A 19,280-nucleotide genomic window follows, 5' to 3' on the forward strand; every position below is an offset into this window, starting at 1 on the left:
TAATTTATTATAAAGTAAATAATTTAAGTTGTAATATATTAATTTTGATCTAAAAATATAAATTAAAATTACTTATTTTGGAACGTCATTTTTTTAACTGAAATTAAAATTAAAACTCTTACCAGTGTTTCTACCTTGTCTCTTTGTTTCAGACAATGTCCTCCCTTCCTCAACCTACCATCCCGCTGGCGCACACTCCTCAGCCAACCCCGACAACCATCGCCGCCGCTCTCTCCTCCTGTCCTACGCTAATCAACATCAAGCAGGTGCACGCCCAGATTCTTCGCTCCAAGCTTGACCGCTCAAATTACCTCCTAAAGCTCCTACTCTCTTCCTGCTCCATCACTTCCCCTCCCACTTTCCACTACGTTCTCTCCGCCTTCTCCCACTTCCCCACGCCACAACCTCACCTCTCCAACCACTTCTTACGCGAACTTTCTCGCTCCCGCAAGCCCCATTACGCACTTCTCGTCTACCAGAAAATTAGTAAGGAGACTCTGCCTTTTGACCGCTTCAGTTTCCCGCCGCTCCTCAAGGCGGCCTCGCAAGTTTCCGCCTTGGCCGAGGGAATGGAGATTCATGGGATTGCAGCCAAGTATGGTTTCGTCTCTGACCCATTTGTGCAGACGGGTTTGGTGGGGATGTACGCGGCGTGCGGGAGGATAATCGACGCGCGCCTGATGTTTGATAAAATGTCGCATAGGGATGTTGTTGCATGGAGTATTATGATCGATGGGTAAGATCGTTTATATTTTGTTTTAATTTGTTGGTTTTTGTTTATTAAGTGCCATTTAACTTCTGGTTGTTCCTACTAGGTATTGTCAATGTGGCCTTTTCCAAGATGCCTTTGAGCTTTTTGAGGAGATGAAAAGGTGTAATATGCAGCCAGATGGGATGATTCTTTCTACCATTATTTCTGCTTGTGGCCGTGCTGGGAATTTGAGCTATGGGAAAGCAATCCATGATATCATTAGGCAAAACAATATTGTGATCGACCCTCATTTGCAGAGTGCTCTTGTTACTATGTATGCAAGTTGTGGTTGTATGAATTTGGCTGAAAAGTTGTTCGATAACATGTCAAATAAGAATTTGGTTGTTTCGACTGCCATGGTTTCTGGGTATTCAAAGGTAGGACGGGCCGAAGATGCTCGTTCAATTTTTGACCAAATGGATAAGAAAGACTTGATCTGTTGGAGCGCAATGATGTCTGGTTATGCTGAGAGTGATCAACCTCAAGAAGCACTAAACTTGTTTAAGGAGATGCAAGTTTTAGGAATGCAACCTGATCAGGTTACCATGTTGAGTGTTATCTCTGCTTGTGCTCATCTTGGTACATTGGACCAAGCCAAATGGGTTCATATTTATGTTGATAAGAATGGATTTGGAGAATCCTTGGCCGTCAATAATGCCCTTATCAATATGTATGGGAAATGTGGGAGTTTGGACAGTGCAAGAGGAGTTTTTGACAAGGTGGCAAGAAGAAATGTGATATCTTGGACTAGCATGATCAATGCCTTTGCCATACATGGTGATGCTAATAGTGCACTAAGCTTCTTCCGACAAATGAAAAGAGAAAATGTTAATCCTAATTGGATTACTTTTGTGGGTGTGCTCTATGCTTGCAGCCATGCAGGGCTGGTTGAGGAGGGCAAGGAAATATTTGCATCAATGGTTAATGAATACAACATTACCCCTAAGCAGGAGCACTATGGTTGCATGGTAGACCTCTTTGGCCGTGCTAATCTCTTAAGAGATGCTATGGAGCTTATAGAAACAATGCCTTTGGCGCCTAATGTTGTCATTTGGGGATCCCTGATGGCTGCTTGTAGGGTTCATGGTGATATTGAATTGGGAGAATTTGCTGCCAAGCGTGTTTTGGAACTGGAACCTGATCATGATGGAGCTCTTGTGCTATTATCAAACATATATGCCCGAGAAAGAAGGTGGCAAGATGTTGGGGTGTTACGGCAGTTGATGAAACAAAAAGGGATATATAAGGAGAGGGGATGTAGCAGGATAGAATTAAATGAGGAGCTACATGAATTTCTAATGGCAGATAGCAGACACAAACATGCGGATAAGATCTATGAGAAGTTAGAAGAGGTAGTTAGTGAGTTGAAACTGGTTGGTTATGCTCCTAATACTCGCAGCGTTTTGATAGATCTAGATGAGGAAGAAAAAAAGGAAGTGGTTTTATGGCACAGTGAAAAGTTGGCCCTGTGTTATGGGTTGATGAGAGCAGAAAAAGGTTCATGTATTCGCATAGTAAAAAATCTCAGAGTTTGTGAGGATTGTCATACATTTATCAAGTTGGTCTCAAAAGTGTATGAGAGAGAGATTGTTGTGAGAGATAGGACTAGGTTTCACCATTATAAGGATGGTGTATGTTCTTGTAAAGACTATTGGTGACTTCTATTTTACCATTTCAAACTTAAAATCAAGGAAAGGGAAGCTGTACAGAAGCTCATTAGTCAAAGATTAAAAATCTAATTTATTATTTCCTTTCACCAGAAGAAGTTGCTACAAAATAGACACAGTTAAAGATTCATAACTTCTCTTTCTCAAATTCTCCAAAAGGGAGATTTTAAAGAAAATAGTTTAAATGAAACAAAATATTGATGAAAGATTAACTATCATATTAAAAAGAAAAGAAAGAAAACAATATTAATTACTTAAAAAAAACGAAAAATATGTATTGTGTAGAACAAATAAGCATTTAAATAAATAAATGGTTCAAAGGAAACAAACTAAAGGAAATGTCAAGAATTTCCTGCCTATAAGAAATATACTAATAAGGTTACCTTCTCTAGTGCTAACCCAAATTATCAATCCAATAAATTTAACACAATGAAAGCCCTAAGGAGTTATAAATCCCAATAAGAACAGATATCATACCAAGTAAACTATTAACTATTATATTTAACTTCAGAAAAATAGGATATCATGAATAATCTAGAGAATAAGTTATTATACATATGCTCTTGTATATTTTGTATACTATTTTATATTTATCTCATGGTAATTGAATATTTGAAATTTAAAACTCTAAAATATAGTATAAAATACATTCGTTCTGTATTATTTTTTTGAATATTATCTGCGTGAAACTTGTTTATCTCATGATACGGCTCTATTAGTAAATAATATATCATTTTATGATAAGATATGAACAATTTTAAATTTAGTTTATGAATTAAAGATAATATTATAATTAAATATAAATTTTTTATTTTATCTTTAATTTTATAAAATTATTTTAATTATTTCTTTTACTAAAATAGTATCGATTTTTTTTTTCTTACTCTAGTAACATAAGAAAATGACTTAAACAATCTCAGTGCTTATTGCTAATTTGAAAGTTTAGGTAGATACACAAGTTAATAAGATTAATAGAGATTTGATGTAATAAATATTTTTCTTATAACGAGAAATTATAAGATTAAATATGTGATATGTATGTAGTAATAGCAACACAAGTTTTTTTAAAAAAATATATAAAACACATAACTCAATATTTGAATCCACACCCTCCTACCTCTTCAACTAACAGATCACTAGTAATATATTATGCAATCAGTTACTAATTAGCGTTGAGATAATCTTCATAGATCATCAATTTTTTAATTATTAGTGTCAAATTGTGATTACATGATAATAAAATATGGTAAACACATGATTATTATATGAATATAATAATGAATGAAATTTCAAATGCAAATAATCATGATTAATGATACTTTAAGTTTATTTAAAACTTTTAACTCCTTTAGATAATATTAACTAATTTGATATTTGAATTACAAAGATCATTGATAAGAAATTCTGAAAAAAAAAAAAAAAGCCATCTAATTTTGGATGCCACAATCTGATTTTTTTTTTTTTTTTTCTTATAAACTGGATCAACAAATTTAGTTTGATCACATTTGTTCTAGTTTTCTAATTCAGATAGAATTATGAATGCTCGTATCTGCATCAATCAAATACAAGTATTTACAAGTATATATATATACTTTTTAAACAATTCTTTCTAGCATAATATTATTTTAAAAAATGTGCAAGATGATCTTGAATGACCAGAACTAAACTTTCTAATCCAATGCTCAAAAGGAGGAGATTTGTTCCAAAAAAAGCAATCAGCTTGTTGCAATTTTACCAACTAAATTTCAATTCAAGGAATATCAACACATGTAATATCTAGAAGAACTGAAATTGAAAGCTTCTCACAAGCAATGAGAACTGAATGTTCTTCAATAACCATTAATTTTTCTAAGTGGGGATCAAGATTTGCTCTTTTGCTGTCAACTTACGATATTGGCTTCCATAATCAGACAACACCCAGAACTCTTCTTTTACCTTTCTCGCCACCATTGATATCCTGTATTTCAAAAACTCCAGTGCTGTGGTAAACAACCTTGAGTTCTCCAAGATGGAGCTCCACCGATACTCTAAAACCCATGTATTAGGATCCAATTGCATCGCTGATCCACTCAATCTCTTTTGCACCCATGAAGTATTTACCTTGTGAACTGAAAATCCGATCCTACCATTTGACCACTTTTCATGCCAACACACAAGTTAGAACTTACAATCATAATCTGATTGCAAATTAATTTGGAGAGTGTGAAGAGAATTTTACCTTTGTTACTCTACCAGATAACACAGTGAATGATTTGGATGAAAATCCAGTTGTGAGCAATCCTGCTGTCTGCAAAGGCCAACCCCATATGCTCACCTCCTCTACAGCAGATTTATACAGTACACAACGGGAATTCAAGGGAAAGCCATCCTGCAAAAATTTACATGGAGAATTACAGTTGTATAAAAAATTTCCTAATTTGGGTTTCCAGAAAATATATATTTATATACAAATTCGGTTCTAGGATGTAACTGTTACCTGATTAATTGACCACAGAGAATCGAAATGGCTGCAATTTGAAATCTTCCCATTAACAACTGCCGTACTTAACCCAATTTGCAAGAACCTCAATAAACCGTTCAAATCCTGAATAGCTGAAGACTTCTCACCAATTCTCTTTACACCGTCCTTCGTTAACACTGGCCTGAATACCCAACCAAGCATCCAAGAAAACCCTAATTCAATTCCCAAAAAGAAGCTCAAAATCAAAATAGCCCTGACAAAACCAGCCCCTATACCCCCTTCTCTCGTCTTCCTCTTCTTTTCTTTCTCTTTATCCTTCCCTTTCGTACTCAATCTTGCAGTGGATTTGAGAGGAGGAGACTCCATTGACCGACAAGAACGCGATGTGGGTGTTGACACAATCGAAGGATCAAAGGACAAGGGAGTTGTTTCAATTACTGTACCCCTGGATGTGGAGAACTTGGTGAGGGAACTTTTCTGGATGCTGAGTGGCATGAGATCCAAGGTAGCATTGATGCTCGCCAAGCAAATATCGCAGTCGCAATTGGCATCCTTTTTGCATCCAGGGTAGTAGCAGCTGTCTCTGGTTTCAGTTTCTTCCATTGTTGTGGTGGTGGTGGTGCTTGATTTTACAGATGATTGGTACGGCTTCATGGTCTTTTCCATTTTCCTTTTGCGATTTGTGTAGTTTGTATGTGTTTCAGGATTCTATTCCAGCGTATAACGTTGAAGGTAGGAGATCGAGGGTTTTGAAATTTGAATTGCCAACGGTTATCTGTTACACAGACAAGTGGATTTTCGTTTTAAGAAGGGTAGAGACTTAATAGTACATTGAAATGACTGAAATAGCCTCCGCCATCCGTTTGGCTTGGGGCATTTCTTTCATTCTTTGTTTTGGTATATACATATATATATATATGAAAATAAAAAAGAAACTACAGAAGAATGTGATTTTGTAAAAATTTTAAAAGGAGTTTACCTTTTTTTGAGTTGTCAACTATACTGTAGAAATGCTGTAAGCCTACAAAATTTGAGTCAAAGCATAAGGCTGGATCCACAAACACACTTATTGGCTTCGGCTCCGTCGTAAAGACTATAAAGCATAGAGGAACGAGGTTACAAATTCAGCTGTTTCTATAACAAAGACATTTACAAACCATCCATAAAAGCCAAATGTTCTGATTAAAGCAAAGGACAAACTTTCCAGACATGTCTAGCATAAGTACACTTTCTAAATAGATGGTTAATGTCTTCCTCATCCACCGCACACCATGGACATATAGGATCAACTGGCATGCCTCCTTTTTTTTTTTTTTTTTTTTTTAATAATCTACAGCAGACAGACGAAATATCTCTCATCATTAACCACGTTAGATGTTTAATATGTGGAATAGCATTTGACATTTTAGAGAACAGAAGACTTCGGCTGAAACTCTTTTCAAGCCTGGACCGAGGAGAGGGGATGAAAGACTGGAAAAATGGTTGGTCATTGAGGCCTAGCCCTTAAAGAAAAAGAAAGGATAAAGAGAGAAGAAAATGGAAGCAAGAAAAAGGAAAGGGGAAAGGAAGAGGGGTGGGTTCGGGCATATCCTTTTGGGCTTGGGTAATTGAGATTTTTGGTTTGAATAAATCAAATTTTCATTTGGGTTATTTTCCTTTCAGTTTTGGATCATGAAAAAAGGATTTATGCATGTATTTGTGACTGTAATTTAGTAGTCATAGATATGGCTAATTTGGTGTAAGTTAAGGATTTCAATTGTGTATGTACAGATATAAGCAATATCGACGTGATTGTTTCCTTTTCTCAACTCAACTACCTCATATATGTATATATATATATATATACATATATTCTTTATCATATCAATACAATAAAAAATGTAGTGATTCTTAATTAAAAAGTTTTGTTTTTCCCTTATTGCCGATGATGTTCCATTCGAGGAAGCCTACTGAGCAAAGATCAACACAATCGATGTTTATAGATTCAAGAAACCAAGGAGAAAGGCCTGAGATTCTGACTTGCAAAGCCCTCAATGGGAGGTTTGAGTTTCCCAATTCAAGCAATTTTTCTAGGCTCATTCATTCAGCCATAAGAAGGCAGAACAAGTGAAGCCAAATGAGGGGCAATCAATGAATGAAGGGGAATTTTGTTTTGGGAGCAAATTGGGAGAAAAAGAGAGCATCTTTAGTCATTTAAAAAGGAGAATCCTCTAGGCATCATTAAGGCAAAAAAAAAAAAAAAAAAAGGCTAAGGAAAAAAAAAGAAGAGAAAACATAACCAAAAACAAAAACAAAAATAGAATAACTAAAAATGAGAATTGAAAAAAAATAAATAAAAGAAGTACTAAAGGAAACTGAGAAAGAAGGTCGGAGAGATGATCAAACCAAGCCATTTAGGAATTTTCAGTATAGGTCTAAAACCTTATGTTCATTTATATTAGTGATTAAACATTTACAAAAGGATGAAACTTGAACTTATTTGGCGTATGAGATATGAGTACATTGTTTGCATGATTTTATGGGCTGAATGTATATAATACTTAGAATTTGTAGTAACTTTTTAATGCAATTTGATTAAAGATTGTACAGTGTTATATGCTTCTGCTGAATTGAAAATGAGGATAAAATTTTGATGTTAATAATATTATAAATGCATTTGAATAAATGAACAGTGAGATAATTGGGTTTATACTTCATTGTTTAAAATTGGTAGTGGATAATATGTGGTTTATAGTACTCTTGCTAAGGCATCCATATCTTATCAAGAATCTAGATAATAAGACCAAATAGTGGCTACAATATGAATTCTTTTTTTTTCATCCTTTAAAATCATATCTTATTTTTGAATCTATTGAATTATCTCAAACATATTTACGTTTCTTGTTTTTCACCAAACTCAAAGTTTGTCGTGTTTAGGACATCTACACTGATCTTAAGTCCTTACTTTAAGTAATGAAATCTCATGTGATATCCAATCTATTTTTGTTCTCCTAATTAATTCTCATGTTATTTTTTAAAATTTTTAAAAAATATTTTTACAACTTTTTGAAGATTTGAATATTTTGTTTCTCTAAATTTAGTTGTTTTTCTAGGATCATGTGAGTCAGTTTTAAAGTGTTAAACTCTTACTGGTCATTCACTTTTTTCCATCAACTCCTGGGGTGATTTCTCCTGGGTATTCGAATCAATTTAAAGTGTAGGTATATTTTGACTATTGATTTTACTTTTGAAAATGCTAATTATTCCTCTTGAAAGTTTTTGAATTTCTTTTGAAGAGCCAAATTGGTTGCCCATAGTGATAAGTATAAAAGGAAACTAATATTTAGAAAGCTTAATAGGTCTTTATAGTATCTCTATTTTGTGTTTTGTGTTTCTTTTCCTTTTACTTTTATCTGTGCTATTTGTCATTATTTAAGAATAAGTTTGTCCATCCTCATCCTTTTGTGTATTCGTTAATTTCCTTTCCTTTAAGTTTAATCTATTTAATTAGGTTAGGGATATTTAAAATGATAATGTATGAGTTTGAATTCATTTTTTTTAGTCAACCCTACCTAAGGATAATATCTAATATTGTTAGTGATTGTTTAAATAGAAAAATCAATGTACTTGTCGCTGCTTGAAAAATAATTGGATATAAAATAGGAAGTTGTGTCAGTTATTTACATGTGTTATCCAATAGGGATTATTTATGTTTAAAACATAAGTTTTTTTTTCTTTTTTTGCATTTTCCGTTCTTTCCTTTTCTTTGTTAGTTTTTACATTCTAAAGGCTTGTTCGGATGTTATTTGAAGAAGAATTTTTTTCTTTTTTGTGTGAGAGTGAAAGAAATAGATATTGTTTTAGATTCATTGCATCAAGTGATTGTCTTGGTGTGCATTAAACAAAAAATTAAAATATCACATGCTTTTTTAGGGGTAAAACAAAGTAAATAAGATAATGATTGTCATATAGCTTTTAATAAAAAAATTTTATAGAGTTATTTTAGGTTTTAGTTTTATGTTTTGGACGTTTAATTTATTCATATATATTTATTTAGTTTTAGTTTATTTACTTTCTTTCATTTATAAATGTCATGGCATCCATTTCTAAAACCGATGTTAAGTAATGGGTGTCTTACACCTTCTCATAGAGTCTTGTTTTAAAGCTTTTGGTTTCTCTTCAATAGATCAATGTATATTTTGGTGTCCAATCCTAACATAAATGGATTGTTGGCTACTTTCTTTTACATTTCTAAAAAAATTATCAATTTATTTAGTCTTCATCAGCATGCTTATGTGCTAGATGATCTCGAGCAACTTACCACGATTGATGTTATGAGAGTTTCTTGACTTAGAATATACATGAAGAATTCTTAATTTTTTAGACTTTTGTCTCTCTTTGTGAGAAAATAAAAAATATTTTAACGGAGTTTTAGTTGTGGGTCACGGTTGTGACAGTTTATAAACAACTTTGAATAATTTATTTCAAATTTTTTTCATTTGATAACATAAAAAATTAGATGCTTATTAGGTTTTTAAAAGTGATTCTAAGAAAATAAAAGCTTATACTAGCTCCTCATTCCTAACTTTTAGTTCTTACCTTACTTTTTTATCTAACAAATTTATTTAAATTCTCTCTCCATTTTCACTTGAAATTAACAATATATATAATAATATTCCAAATTGTAAAACATTTTTAATAAACAAATATTTTTATTAAATTTTTTACAAATAACTATTTCCAATCAACACTTTATTCTTAAACACATAATTACTTATTTTTTGAATAATAATTAAAATCAATGTATTTTAAAATAAATTAAAACATTAAATTTCTTTAAACCGTCTCAAACATCTTAGTAAAACTCATAACCGGCGTATAAGGGTTCCAAGCTTTAAAATAAGGCTTACTCTTATATGTATATATGTATATATATATATATATATAATGGTCTTAAGCTTAAGGTGGAATATCTAAGAAACTCAACATGTTTTCTCATCATGGAGATAACCAACAAAGATAAAAATCATAAATTGTCAATGTAATAAAGATTTGCCTTTGAATAATTATTTAGTAATCACGTGGATCATAATTGATTGTAATAATTATTTATGTAGAATTGCAAAGAAGGAATACACACATATATACATACATACATACATACATATATATATATATATATTCTTTTTCTTCTTTTGTTTTTCCTTTCGGGTGAATTTTTATGTAATAGAAACATGTGATTGGGGAATTTGTCTTATTGAAATGATGAATTTGATCAAGTTGAAAAGGGAATTAATAGAGAGACCTTTTGGTTGGTCTAGCAGGGAATCAAAAATTCAAAGATGATTAATGTAACTCTTTCATTTTCCTCAACTAATCTTACTATTTAGTTCAAAAAATCATAATTTAAATCAATAATTGCAGTTTATGAGCATTATTAAATTACTAGCTCCTGTTCTAGGGTAGTGGGAAGCTGACTCTTCAATGATGCTGAATTTTATTCCAACATGTTCAACTGCTTTTTTATAGAAGCCAAAATTCATATTTGTACCCATTTTCTTTTCCTAATAATCTCAAACTTTCTTCTAATACACCCACATAACAAAAGGCTCTATGAGTTTAAAACCCAATAATGAAAGAAGAACAAAAAAAAAAAAAACTCGACCGATTAGTGATATAATCATACCGAATTTAAATAAAATATCATAATTTATTATGTTTTTATAAGATAAAAATTACTTGACAGTTTAATAAAAAAAAATACTTTTTCTTAAAAGTACAAAAATTTTCTCGATGTTAGAAAAAAAGTTTATCTATCATCATCCATTTAGCTCTTAATTCATTGGGAACGAGGCCTTTGGAGAAGACAACAACAATACATGAAACTGAGTTTATCAACAATTGTCATTATTGTAAACTTTCCTCCATGTTCTTTTCTTTTCTTTTCTTTTTGTTGGTTTTGGATGAAGTTTGAGGTTTTTCCTTGAAATGCTTGAATTGTTTTGACTACCCAAGCAAAGTACTGATGAGAAAATCATAAACAACCCACACCAAGTGTAATAATGATGATTGAAAAAAATAACTATATATAGAAGCAAATTATATTAGAAGAAGCCTCCATTGAAATTAACTTGGACTGTACAAGACAAATTTTGATGCTTAGTAGGTCCCAATATTATTTAAAAGCAAAGCCTACCCAGTAATTTCTTACCCAAATATGTTAGCAGAGTCTTGTGCTGGAGGATCTTGTGTACTTCTTAGAAGAAGAAGCAGAAGAAGAAGAAGAAGAGGAGGAGAAAGACAAGTCACCTGACCTTCTTCTCAACATCTGTCTCATACCATCAGCCACTTGAACTGCAGGGTTTGATCTGAATTTACCACAAAAAGAAAAGTGAGCTTTTACAGCTTCTTCCATGGCGGATGGCAGCTTCTTCGACCTTCTTCCAACTTCATCTATAACAGCTTCTGAACACAAACCACACAGCCATTTCCCACCAAACTTAGCCTTTACTTCACTTATATAGTCTCTTGTACAATCCTCTTCTAGCCCACAACATTCACACTGGGCAGATTCAATCTCCATTTTTTGCTTTTCGTTGAGATGGGTCTGTGTCCCTTCATAGGTTTTTATAGTGGGGAGACGAGTAGGGAAAGCTGCCTTAATTTCCTCCATGTTCTAAGAAACATGGGGAGTGGAATTTCAGGCACACTGGTCGGAGAGGGGCCAAAACATTTAAATACTTCCAAACTCACCCTATTTTTATTTTAAAATGTTAACTTTATGCCACTTCTTTTCACTCTTTCATTTGGCAGTTACCTTCGGCTGCCATATATTATATTATAGGATGTTATTATACATATATCTTTTTGCTATAATAGAGAAAATCATAACATGAAGAGATCTATTGCCCATTTAACAACCCTTAATCAGTACTACAATTATCTAGATAGAGGTGGATGTCAAGGTTCACTTTGTTCTAATCCAGTGGGATAGTGCACAATGTTATGACGGTAAATCCTCGAGCTAAGTATAGTTTTGTGCATGTGTTGACTTTATTATGCGTGGAGGATACTTAAATTTTTAATTACAGTCCGAGAAATTTCTTGATCCAAAACTCAATTATCATAATAGATTTATTAAATTATTACGTGAGTTACTTGACATACGAAAAAAAATCGACTTTAGTAAATATTTTATTGAGTTGCAAACCTTTTAATAATACTCAGGATCCTACAATCACGAGCTGATTGATGCCTAGTTTGCAATCAAATTTAACTACCATTTTCCTTAGTTGTAATTTTACGATGACTACTAATATTATATATATTTTTTTATTTAGTCAGTTGTAGTTGTGGGTTGATACTTGTTTTCATACTTTGTTGACCAGATTAGCCAGAGTGGTTCAACTAAGTAATTGATTAGGCAGAGACTCTTGTTTCAAATATATAAAGAACTAATCTTCAAGTTTTTTGGGATGCAAAAATCAATATCCACATGCATGTACATATATATATATATATATATACATATAGATATAGATATATTATATTTTATCATAAGAATAGAAATAGGGTGTATTAATAGTGGGGAAGGACAGTTGAACGTGACAAGCATGACCCAACACCAAGTTTACTTTCAATGTTGTCTTGCAATAATGGTAAACAACCCTTTCACATCATTACATCATTACAATATATATATATATATATGTAGTGTTGTTTTATGTTAAAAAATTAAAACTTTAACATGCATGTGTATATGAAATCTTGATTTGAGAGTTTTAACTCAACTTTGCATGTATATGTGTGTGTGTGTGTGTGTATGTATAAGCACACACACACACACACACACACACACACATATATATATATATATATGTATGTATAGATTGTATATTCCACTCAACATTAAACCCAGTCATGCAATTGGTATGCAAAATCATCTGCAAATTGATATTGGTTAATTGGTGCAATTATTTTGCACCCACAATAACCAAGGTTTATAATAATTAATATGCATAGCTATGATTTAATTAGTTGACAACTATTATATAATAAAAATTACAGATAGCACTTTAATTACTTGCTGAAAAAAGTCACTAATTTAAAATAATTAACCTATATATATATTATATTATATTATATAATCATCAACAACTTGCTCTGATTTGCAAAATCTCCAAGAAGATTTTCCACTAAAAAAATAAATACAAATCCCTAATTATTCTTAATTAATTTATCAGTTTAATATTGAGCGAACATCAATTGATTTTCTTCTCAAAAAAAATTAAATTAAGCCACTAATTACCACAGTTTGTAGCTAATTAATTATGCAAACATCAATTATTTGATGACTGAAAAAATTGATAAAAACACCCCACAAGCATGGCCAAGCCACAAGACTCAAGTCAACACCTCTCCAAGTCATTAATCATGAGAAGATTGATGTGAATATATATATATATATATATATATACATATACATATACATATACATATATTTGTAGCTAAACATAAAAGGATCTTCTAACCGTCATCAACGAGATCTCATTGTGTATCATACAGCATTTTTCATAGAATTTATTTTATTTTTTTCCTAAATTCTTTACTTATGGTGTATAAATTTTATTTTAGGCTAAAAATTCATATTTTAATTATGTTTTAAGAATAATAATTATATTAATTAAAAATAATAAGAGGAGGGAAATAGATACATAGTTCATTATTCTGTGATAAATGAACTAGTTTATATAGTTTTTGAAAATACATACTTAATTTTAATTGCATGAGAACGAGAAATCAATCCCATAATATTTTAATTCTAAATAAATTTTTCAGTAAAATATATACAAGACTTATTCATGTTTATTTAGGGTACTAATTATCTTTATTATTGAACTATAATTAGGAGACTTACAAATTAAATTTCGTAAACATACCCTAAAACAAAACTTTTAATAATACTGGTGAGGACTCTCTTATATTGTATATTGATTTTCTTGATTTTTATTTCTCATAAATTATTTCTAAATGTAAACTAATTTTATAAAAAGAAAAATAAAATAAAATGAAGTAAGAAAGTTCAGAGCTGAAACAAAAAAATTCAATCAATCAAATAAATCCTGAAATCCAATCCAAGTAGGGAAAGAGAATTGGTAAGGTGATTACAAGAATCCACATGAATTGATATTTTGGAGGACAAGAGATCTAAGCATGGCCCATATGTATATGTATATGTATATGTATATATATGTATGTATGTATCTTAATGTATTGAGAGTACTATTACTTCTCCAAACGCTTGGATTTAATGCATGAAAACGGAAGTGCCGACTTATATCATTCACAGTCAATTTTTTTTTTTGTCAAACCTCGATCTCCATTCTAACAATAAATATTATTTGGGGGGAAAATAATATCGATGGAAGTATCATATGAACTCATATTAAATACGTGTCATATTTTAGTACGGTCATTGTCCACACCAAATACCACATGTCGGATGATATGGCACATGATGTGGTGAGCTTTTAATTCTTACAACAAATAAACTAGTTCAAGTAAAAAAAAAAAAAAAAGAAAGAAACCAAAGCAAACCCATTATTTTCATTCTAAATCTCCATATTCATCAGGTCCATCTTCTCGAAATCACTCTGAACTCTCATTTGTGTTATCTTTCTACTAGTTTTTTTGTGTGGCTGATTGTCCCTCATCGCTCTCTTTTTTACAACTCTTCTTGTTTGTCCCCCATCGAGTCCATCTCCTTTTTGTCCCCCACCTTGCTCTTTTTAGTGCCTCCTTCAACTTGTTTGTCGTTGTGTCCATCTATTTCTTTTCCCTCATTGCTCTCTCACTCACTGGTTGCTGCTTCTCCAAACCACCATGGACTCTCGTTCGTGCTCTCCTTCTAGTGGCTCATTATACTTATCCCTCATCAAGTCCATCTCCTTATTGTCCCTTGTCACGCTTTGGTTCATTGATGATTGTTTGTTGCACCTTCACTCGCCGTAAAATAATGAATGACCAATATTTAATTATACTTGAATTTATCTCCAAAAAATTATTTGTATATGTTATTATTGCATATAATCTATGTATATAAAGTACTAAATATATTAATATAATTAACCTATTTAACTATTTAGATAAATTTAAATTGGTCAAAATAAGTTACGTAAGTTTGACATATTTAATCTTAATTTTTAACGAGTCTATCCTATTAATGATCCAAACTCTTTTATATTAAACCCAACCAGTTTAATTCAAGTGCTTAAATGGGTCATGTAAACGAGTTGTGTTAAATTTGATTAACTTTACATTTAATCACCCTCACAAATCTCAAGCAAATGTCACAATTATTTCTCTTTTCTCCTCTCCTAATTACTCACAAACTAAATCTTCCAATGCATAAAAATAAATTAACTGTTTAAAAGTGTGAAAAATTCATATCTAAGGAGTTCTAAGTTTTAGTTGCCCATTACAGCTTATCTTAGGTACCTTGTCCTCCCTATTGAAACCTTGTAAGCAACAAGTAAATGTGCAAGATTAAGTATAATCCCTATAAAAATTTAGAAAGGTACAAAACTAGTGTTGTTGTAAAGGGCTTGATTTAATGAAAATTTTCATCTAGTTGGGAAATTCACTGTAATCATCAAACATATTTTAGTTCTCACAATGTCATTCAAATGGGTATTTAACGACTTGATGTTTTTCGTATCGTTTATGATAATCTTAGAGAAATATATATGGCCAAACCTTTGGGCTTTATTCATGGAGACTTTCCTCGCCATGTATACCAATTAGACAAATCTATTTATGAGTTAAAATGGGTTCTTTGTATGTGTTTTAATCGTTTTAGTTCATATTTGCTATCATTATTATTTTTACTCTACTAGAGGTTTATTATTCTTTATATGTGCATTTTCATAAAAAGTAATCTTCATTTATTTATATCAATCAATGTTGATAATATAATCATCATAGAAAATTTATAAGTTGTGATCCAGAGAAAAATATAAGCATTTTCATAAGTTGTGATACTTTCTTAACATGAAAATATATTTTTCTATATCTAGTCCTACCCTGTCCCATCGTATGTATCTTATTATTTACTGTCTAAAACTAATATGATTGGTACAAAGAGGTATTTAGCACATATGACAAGAAATCCTCCTCTCACATGTATCAATAATTCCAGTATGTTGTACTGAATAGAAAAAATATAATATTTTCAACAAATAAATCATCAAATTTTAGGACAAACTGCATCTTTGTTTTACTTTATAATATAGTCACAGTTAAATGTTAAGAAATTGGTTCAAGTATATTTTCTTTTTTATAATATAATATTTTATATTTTTTACTCTTACTCTTTATCTATTGTGCAATTTTAATTAAGTTAATTACCTTATGTTCATGCACTAGCTTAAACACGTATTATAACATCAGTATAAATTTCTCTTCTAAACTCCAAATTCACAATCCTTAAAATACACAAATACAATTGATTATAAAAGTTATAATCAACAGAAGCTCAAATCTAATTGCCAACGCCTTATTGGACTGAAAAAAAAAGAAAAAGAAATTGATTACAATTAACAAAAAGTACAAAAATTTTCAAGTGACAAATCGATTAGTCGATGGACCCTATTAATGAATGAACACAAGAGGATGGGTACCCAGATGAAAGTCTTTGCCATGTGAGATGAGGAAAGCATAGTTAAGTATTGTCCTTATTGGGGAGAAAAAGTAATGTGTTTGTAAAGTTAGAGAGACCCACAGGGCAAAGGCATGTGGGGTTGCTCAACCCTAAACAACAAAACCTAATTTAGCCTACATGTTGAATACTACTATCATGCATTCCCATGCAACCAAGTTACATGCTCGGTAGTTGTCAGGCAATTCCCGTGGCTATTGGTGTTTCCTATCAGTGTATTCGAAGGGTCATATTCCAGATCCTGCAAATGTTTTTTTGAATATATATATATATATATATATATTATAGAAAATATTAAAGGATATAATTTTAATGTGCAACGGCCAACGTTAGTTAATGCTGATACCTACTTTCCCTTTTTGGATATATTATGACCAAACCAGAATTTAATTCATGGATGGAATTATAACGCTGGATTTGAATAGTTATATCTATCTAAATTATAGTGCTATCCTACTCAGCAACATGGCTAAAAAATTTTATATCATGGGGTTAGATATGTATGTGTGTGTGTGTGTGTGTGTATATACACTTGTCTCTTGGCTTAGCCTGCTATCATGGGAGTTTGCCTTCTTAGCTCATGTACTTGGCTTAGAAGCTCCTCAGTTTAAACCCGTTTGTTTAACCAAAGCCGAAAGACAAAGGAGACAAAAGGTTCATGGGGTATATTATATAATGGCCTTTTGATTATTAATGAAGTGATATAACATATTGACAGTCCATATTTTAGAAAGGAGGTATTTCACCTATCTTCCATATTCTAAGTTTTAGTATTAATTTGTAAATATTTTCTTTTTTTTTTTTGTTGTAAATAGTTTAATAAGAGCAGTTAATATGTCAAATTTTTATAAATCTCTAAATTATTTCTTCAAACTAATAGTATTATATATTAAACTAACATTGAGTATTTGTAGTTTGATATTCTTAATATGTATTGAATTTGAAAAATTACAAATCACACAGACTATTAAACTATAATATTTTGTATTATATGATAAATGAATTCCTTTTAATTGTTAATTGTTAATATTTGTGTGTTTGTGTGTGTATATACATATATATATATATATATTCATTTGGTGGGGAGGAATCAATTATTCCCACATGGGTTCTTGTTCTGTTCTTGAAATTATCAAATGTAAGAATGTTAAAAAATTTGAGGTTGAGATTGTTTTAAAAATTAATGCACTTCACATGGTTATCATTACTTTCTAACCAAACCATTCTAGCTAATCCTCCTCTCACATTCAACTCAATCATTAATTGGACCCCTTCCAATTTCAAAGCTTCCTCATATGTGTTTCTTCTATAAACAAGTTATTTATATGTTAATTGTTGTTTGTTATTTGTACAATTTACTCATCATATATGTATATATATTCAAAAACACCGTATATTTATTTTTGTATTAAATTATTTTATTTAATTAAAATGGTTTTATATTTTATTAATTAAATATTAATTATACATTAAAAATAATACGATTTCTTAATTTTTTTTAAAAAAGGGCATCATAATTTGTTAAAGATAACATCCAAAATATATAATTTATAACTTATGGTGTAAAAAGATAGAAAACAATTTATTAAATTGAATTGATTTTTATATATATTTCTTTCATATAGTTAATACATTGTTAGATCCATTTCCTACTAAATGAAATATTTGTTTATATATATGTAGATAGATAGATATATAGCTATAATTGAGAATGAATATATAATCCTCGGAACCAATAATACCATCCAAATTAATTAGCTTCGGCTATTCTCATTAATTAATGAATTAGCATATTACGTTTCTCAATCACCAATCAAATATAGTATTGCAATTTGAAAGAACATATTGGATTTTATATAGACAAAGAAAACTATTGGTCAGTTCAGGACAAGCATTGCTACATAGGTAGGCCTAGACTTTGACAGGCATTATTGGTTCAGAAACTGTTGCTTTTGCTGCATCTTACAATATATAATCTGGGGACATGCTTATTAATGCACATATTATATGTATAAACTAAAGTTGTTTCTCTTGAACTTTTTTAGTTAATTGAATATACGAGACTCACCCAATAAATATTTCAGCTTTCCCACTCACAAACTTTGGTTAATGCTGCCTTAATTTGCTGTCTGAACAACGACGAATCTAGCTGACACAACACACCCAATCACAACTTTACAATTAAGCTTTTCTGGTTTATAATTACCCTTTATCTTATATGCTAATTTAAATAATACCCACATTACACTTTTTGTATATGCATACAAAAAAGAGAGGGGGGGAAAAAAAAAGGAGAGGAAAAGAAAAGAAAATAGGGGGAATAGATAATAGATTCTTGTTTATAAACTTTGGGGGAGGAAAATCTTGGGTCACTGAAAAAATTTATGATTAGTTTCAATGTTATCTTTGAAATACGAAGGTAGTAACTATGGACCTATATATATATATATATATGCTGCATGTGTTTTTTCCTCTCTACTTCAAGGCTAGAATTTAATCCTTACAACATTCATTCCTGGGATTTTCCTATGTAAGACTAATTTTTTACTTCAACTAAAATTTCCATTCTTCTGTTAAAATTCTTAACCATTGGATCTAAAGGAAGAATAAACTATTCTCCACCTTTATTTTGTATATAGAAAGTCTAAACATAACATCACAAAAATACTCTTGTTTCTTAACATTTTCTAGCCGTTCACAATGCCT

The 19,280-nt window shown here is 31.0% G+C and overlaps 3 protein-coding genes across 4 annotated transcripts; 1 reads left to right on the forward strand and 2 right to left on the reverse strand.

Moving 5' to 3' along the window:
* The first annotated feature begins 106 nt into the window (after window positions 1-106).
* LOC110814053 (Pentatricopeptide repeat (PPR) superfamily protein) lies at window positions 107-2,476 on the forward strand. Its single transcript, XM_022041369.2, has 2 exons — window positions 107-736; window positions 816-2,476. The coding sequence occupies exons 1-2, from the start codon at window positions 156-158 to the stop codon at window positions 2,407-2,409; spliced, it is 2,175 nt and encodes a 724-aa protein (XP_021897061.2). The 5' UTR covers window positions 107-155; the 3' UTR covers window positions 2,410-2,476.
* Window positions 2,477-4,097: 1,621 nt separating this feature from the next.
* LOC110814110 (C-8 sterol isomerase) lies at window positions 4,098-5,972 on the reverse strand. 2 transcript variants are annotated; one of them, XM_088215143.1, is made up of 4 exons: window positions 5,859-5,972; window positions 4,895-5,654; window positions 4,637-4,786; window positions 4,098-4,554 (listed from the first exon to the last, which is right to left on the reverse strand). In XM_088215143.1, the coding sequence occupies exons 2-4, from the start codon at window positions 5,543-5,545 to the stop codon at window positions 4,267-4,269; spliced, it is 1,089 nt and encodes a 362-aa protein (XP_088071269.1). In that variant the 5' UTR covers window positions 5,546-5,654; window positions 5,859-5,972; the 3' UTR covers window positions 4,098-4,266. The 2 variants fall into 2 exon arrangements, with proteins under 2 accessions (XP_088071269.1, XP_021897157.2); XM_022041465.2 differs by lacking the exon at window positions 5,859-5,972 and having other exon boundaries at window positions 4,895-5,731.
* A 4,973-nt stretch (window positions 5,973-10,945) lies between these two features.
* Window positions 10,946-11,594, reverse strand: LOC110814113 (uncharacterized). Its single transcript, XM_022041468.2, has one exon. The coding sequence runs from the start codon at window positions 11,529-11,531 to the stop codon at window positions 11,079-11,081; it is 453 nt and encodes a 150-aa protein (XP_021897160.1). The 5' UTR covers window positions 11,532-11,594; the 3' UTR covers window positions 10,946-11,078.
* Between the last annotated feature and the right edge of the window lie 7,686 nt (window positions 11,595-19,280).

This window comes from Carica papaya, chromosome 3 (genome assembly GCF_054855325.1).
Source record: "Carica papaya isolate Zhongbai chromosome 3, ASM5485532v1, whole genome shotgun sequence".
Taxonomy (NCBI): Eukaryota; Viridiplantae; Streptophyta; class Magnoliopsida; order Brassicales; family Caricaceae; genus Carica; species Carica papaya.